At 34.5% G+C, this 5,866-nt stretch overlaps 1 protein-coding gene across 2 annotated transcripts; it reads right to left on the bottom strand.

Annotated features, from left to right (window-relative positions):
* Nucleotides 1-1,056: 1,056 nt before the first annotated feature.
* On the bottom strand, nucleotides 1,057-5,448 carry LOC111370756 (PAP-specific phosphatase HAL2-like). 2 transcript variants are annotated; one of them, XR_002698492.1, is made up of 4 exons: nucleotides 5,100-5,448; nucleotides 2,454-3,126; nucleotides 1,778-2,145; nucleotides 1,057-1,404 (listed from the first exon to the last, which is right to left on the bottom strand). XR_002698492.1 is itself a non-coding variant. In XM_022992619.1 (3 exons), exons 1-3 carry the CDS (start codon nucleotides 5,260-5,262, stop codon nucleotides 1,842-1,844), a joined length of 1,140 nt encoding a protein of 379 aa, XP_022848387.1. In that variant the 5' UTR covers nucleotides 5,263-5,448; the 3' UTR covers nucleotides 1,057-1,841. The 2 variants fall into 2 exon arrangements, 1 of the variants encoding a protein (XP_022848387.1); XM_022992619.1 differs by having other exon boundaries at nucleotides 1,057-2,145.
* Nucleotides 5,449-5,866: the final 418 nt, after the last annotated feature.

Below are 5,866 nucleotides of genomic sequence, written 5' to 3'. Positions count from 1 at the left end.
GCCAAGAATTTTCAATTTTTTTTTTCTCATTTTAAGTAAAAATTCAAAGAGGGGATCAGAACATTGTCGTCTCAATTGTAAAAATATCAGACAAAACAGCGTAGAATTTTACAAAATGTTTTTTTATATTCGTTTTTCTTTTTTTTACATGAAAATTGTCAATTAAAGGAAAATATTTTTTTACAAAAATTCTTAGAATTGGTTTCCATTACTTAAAAAAAAAAAAAAAAAAGGAAAATTCCAAGTTTCAAGAAATCCAAGAAATGCGATTCCATGGAAAATATAAGGTATCAAACACCAAAAGTTGGAATTTCTAATTCCAATTCCATCTTTTTTTTCCATATCCATGCTATCAAACACTCCCTAAGTGTTGTTAAATGAATCGCATAATTTCACCTTTAATTAAATATATCACATAATACCACATAAACTGATGCTCTAGCACCACTATTGCTAAATATCATTATTATAAAAATTTAAGTCAAAATCAATAATTAATTTAAATCACATATTTCATCAACTTTTATCAAAATCTACTAAAAATACAATTATTAGCAAAACCAAACAAGGGCTAAACCAGTCTTCAAAACATGTGCTTAGATGCTACAAACTACCTACATAGCCAAATCCATAGATAGATATCAATTCATTGACTCTCAATTAACTGAGAACTCATCATTTAGTGAAGGTATCTACTGGGGACTTGTGATTAATTTACAAATAAATATAAAAATAGTCAAAATCTGTGTTATATACCAGATTATGTTAACATGCATAAAGACAATCAACATGAGCAGACAAGCCAGTTGCGATATGTTTTTCTTTTTCTTTTTCTTTTTTTCATCATTATATTGGAAATGAAGTTGGTTAACGACATTACCTGTTGAGCTGAACAACTTAACAACGTAGAACGAAAGGCAGCCAGATTCCAACTGGATTCCAAATTCAGAGGGAGCAAAGTGGCACTTGCAATGTATACTTAAGGACAGCATCATTGTTGAGCAACACTAGATAGTAACTACTAACCAAAGCACATATCTCGTGTTGAGAAAATGATGCCAAGAATTTTCAATTTTTTTTTTCTCATTTTAAGTAAAAATTCAAAGAGGGGATCAGAACATTGTCGTCTCAATTGTAAAAATATCAGACAAAACAGCGTAGAATTTTACAAAGATTGCATCCCTTGAGAAGATTACATTACGTAAAATCCCTACCAAGGTCACAAGGTAGGAATAAGTGTTTAGAGGGAGGGGTGCGTGTAGAAAGTTTAAATAGGCATAATCTGAAGACTACCTCTGAGTACTAGAAAATAAAGGAATTACTTGTTAGCGGAAGAAGCCTCTGTAATGACACTTATTTTAGGTCTTAGGATTAGTGAGCCAACTCCATCAAAAACTACCTTGCCTGAAATAATTGAAAGAATTATTAGCAGCAATAAAATCAATGCTACGAAGGATGACTTGCCATGCATGTTTTTTCCTTTTCTTGATCAACTTTCAATGGAGTTTTTATCAAATTGACAGTCAATATAGGGTCATCTCCACCCGTACTTGTATGCTTTGGCATCAAGAATCAGATTACTTAAATATTCCCTTTTCAGGGAATCTATTAGACTACCGAATTTGATTAATTCAACTAGGCCTATGGAACAAGAAAATATTTCCAACCAAAGAATTGCTGGATGGCAACCTAATTTTGGCTAAGTAAACCAGTGACTTCAGACAAAGGTGTAGCTAATGGTGGGAATTTGAAAGGAAAAATGTTGAACAGGCCTAACCTAGAAGCAAGTACGAAAATAGTGTCCCATTAACTGCATTAGTCCATCTGCAGGATAGTAAGGCTTATAAATTTGATGATTCCCAGCTAGCGTAAACGGCTCCAATGATTTTCTCATGCAACTTGAACCCAGAACAAGCAACTATTCCCCTATCAAGACCTTCTAGGTATATTCCTCTTGAAAAATCCAATGGTGTCCCTCCTGCATCAGTAACCACACCTCCAGCTTCTTGCACAAGGAGAACACCTGCTGCGTGATCCCATATCTTCTCCTTGTATCCAGATCTAGCAAATTTCATGTAAATCTCAGCTTCCCCTCGAGCAATGGCTGCATATTTGACCATGCTATAAACTCGCAACGGCTTCTTTCTGTATTTAAGAGTAAAAAATTGTTCTGGTATCACTCTTGAAGACATGTAAAGCAATAATGAAGCCATCTCATATTCTCCACAACCGAGAAAAAAGAAAAAAACAAACGAAAGAATAAGCAACAAAAAAAAAGAATAGCAATCTAACTCGGATTTCACATGAAACTAGAATGAAAATATTGAAATAGTAGACAATTGGACTAAGATTTTCAACCATTTGGTGGCCTTGTAGCCCATGGATGTAATCTGAGTCCGAATGCAAGGAATTGAACTATAATTTGAAATAGCATGAAATAGTGCATCACAGACCTTAGCCCTACAGTATTAGCAATACCAGCCGCAAAGGAATGGTTTGAATTGTTTTTTTCCACTGGCTCACAGAATGTTGCTAATGCAGGATCGTCAATGGAAGAAACATGTATAGTTCTTGCAGAATTTTGCCACTCGAGCCTCTTATCGCCATGAATTAAGGGCTGCATCCAAGCTTTACCACTGCCTTTCTTTGTATACATCACACAACCTTCTTCCCGTGATGACATTTCTGACATGAAAGGACATTGTTGACTATATTTGATCAGGCTATCATCCTTCACTGGGTAATTAGGGCACCCAAGTACTCCAATTGCAACTTCTCCATCATCAATCATAGCAAGTGCAATGGCATACTGATCTCCCCGCACAAAACCTAGTGTTCCATCAACAGGATCAAGGACCCAATGCCGTCCCACAGGGCCCCCAGTTGAGTCGCATCGGTTAATTGCTTCAAGGACTTGTGAAGCACCAAGTGCATCATTTGGACCCTTGAGACCAAATTTAGGCGCCTCAGCTAAGCATTCATTCACTGCATTGACCACCATTCCCAGTTGAGATGACGATTCAGGCTTGGAAAGCGTTTGAACATCTTCTTCAGCAACAATGGATATATTTTGTCCACCAAAAGCTTCTGAGAGCATCCAACTTACTGTTGCTTGCACACCCCAGTCTGTTCATGCAGAAGCATTAAAAAATAACCAAATCAGGCATGTATATCCTGCATTTATGCAGTAAAATAGCTCCATCTTTACACCTCCCAGTATGAATGTCTTCCTTTCACTTAAAGCAGGCTACTTTATTTCGTAAAATTCTACTATATTTTTAGTTTTGAAAAATAATGAGGGAGTCAAGAAATTCACATCAATTCTGCTACTCAGAAGGTCTATTTAATCAAAAAGCCAAATGGATTTGTTGAACCACTTGATAGAAAAGATTAAGCTTAGAGAGGACACACACACACACACATAGACATTTATCATTTAAACTTTATCTTCAACATGCCCCCTCATGTGTAGGTGGGATTCATTTTTAACTCGTCAAAGCCAATTTCATTAAATGGATTAACGATTGTGATAATCACATAATCAATTATTAAGGAAATTGTCCCATGCAATCAGGACAATATCGCGGAAAAAAATCTTACAATCTTTCAATATTTTTAACAGAATTGATGTCCATATGGCTTAGAGAAACAATCAGTTTGGCCCCAAAAATTTAGACAAGTTGGACAGAGGATTGTACACATCAGAAACTGGATCACAGGTTTTACTTTGGAACAATGTTTATAAACAGTGGCACCACAAAATTTAATAGATTTATGAAATGCACACGTTGCATCTCTGTCTTTAGAAGCTTTAAGAATAGATCTACTCTCTTTTGTCAACAAATATCAATTCTTGTGTGTATCTGCATACTAAGAAATCAATCAACTTTCTCGACAGATATCCAACTGACATAGTATTTGTAAATATGAGCCGAAAAAATTTAAGCAGTAAAGGAACCTGGAGTAATGATAGATTGAATGCAGTGGAGTAAAAAAAAAAAAAAATCGTGTATCCGACCTCAAAATTATTGTGAATAAGTCTAAGTTCAGTTTTGGCCTTATTGTATGAACAATTACAATAGTTTTGAGCGAATTAGAATATAGGAATTCGTCTGAAAACAAGCCCTTCATATCATGATAAATTTAAACTAATAAGAGGGTATCTAAATGGAGATTCAAGAATCAACAAATAAATCATGTTAGAAGTATTGAAGATGAAATGAAAGAAAGAAGAGACATATAAATAGTATGTCCATGGAAAAAACAATGTCAGGTTCCACAATTTACCACCCCATGTAAGTACAAGATGCGTCTTAAATACACTTGCGTGCATTTACCAATCATCTTAAGTAACTGAGCTAAGAACAAAATATTACCACAACACCTATTTAGTACTTCATAAGTATCTCCCACCCTTACATGGTTGAATAATTACATGCTACACGCATCTTTTCTTGTGTAAGTTAAACTTGATTCTAAACATTTTCCAAGATCCAATTCAACTTTGACTCTAGTAGTAAGAATCAGAATAAGCAGTAGATAGATATTCTCAATTTACTGATCCTTGTTCTTCCTGATGTAAGCAGTACTATTTGACTTCTGATGTTACTGGTTGGTAATACTTCCTCGAGCCAAGCTAAACAATACAATTACAAGTCTAGCAACTGCTATGAAGACCTTGAAAGATCCTCTCCGCAATGAATTCTATAGATATGTAAAAATGGAACTTGCAGCAATCTAATGTTGGAATAGAAAGAACACTACAAATAGAGAACCTTGTCCCCTTGATAATGTTTTTCCGGGAAAGTTAACATGCTAAATCAATGCTCTCCATTCCTGTTTTGTAAGTAATAATAATTGGAATCCTTACATTAATAGTGTTCCTTTTCCAGGTGAAAAAATATATTGCATGAAATTCACTTCCAGAGGAAGAGATACAAATAAAATTCGATCTCTTCATAATAACAGTGCAAAAGCACGAAAGAATCAAGAAAATAAACAAAAAAGGCACCAATGCTTCAAATGTGCACCAGAATTCATCAAAACCCAGAAGAAAAGCACAAATGCAAACACCCAGTCCAAGAAAAAAAGAAGAATACCGGCAACAGTAACCAGAGAATCATCATCCTTGGACTTAATCTGATTGGAATTGTTTGGGAAAAGCAATTGCTTCTGCACCTTTTGGCACAGGGAACATGCCATGTGGACGACCCTAACGGCCACATTCAACTCTTTAGTGTATTCATCATTATCGTTCTCCATTGCTCAAGCTTGAAGATTTAGGATCAAACCCAGAAAGGGAACGATAGAACGTAATCTGAGAGACCCACCACCAAATTGGGATAGATTTTACATTACATAGGCAATGGGTATGAACGCGTACAAGTAAAACAAAGATTTGAGGGTTGGGAATGCAGATTTTGTAACACCAATTATTACCGACCACTAAACATACAAGCGATAAATCATAAATCCCATAAATATAGATTTACTTTGTTTTTTCGTTATATATTACCTTTTAATTTCTTTGTATTCTAATAATAAAATTTATTTTTTAACTATATTAATTATATATATATTTTTAAGGGTAATTGATATAAAACGTCCCTACCTTTCAAGTGTATTGTGGAAAACATCTCTACTTTTCATTTTTTGGCACAAAACGTCCCTACCTTCCACTTTCTTGAAGCTGAATGTCCATTTCATCGATTTTTGACGATTTTATCCTCCATTCAAATAAAACAAAAAGAAGATAAAGAAGATAAAGGAAAAAAACAAAAAATTAATTGCAACCACATTCCCAAATTTTCTAAAAATTGCAAATGGTAACTTGATAATTACCATATTAAATAAATTGAAAAAAAAT

The sequence above is a fragment of the Olea europaea genome, chromosome 21 (assembly GCF_002742605.1).
Source record: "Olea europaea var. sylvestris chromosome 21, O_europaea_v1, whole genome shotgun sequence".
Lineage (NCBI taxonomy): Eukaryota > Viridiplantae > Streptophyta > Magnoliopsida > Lamiales > Oleaceae > Olea > Olea europaea.
Note: the sequence above shows the minus strand (reverse complement) of the source record. Positions and strands in the feature narration are given on the sequence as shown.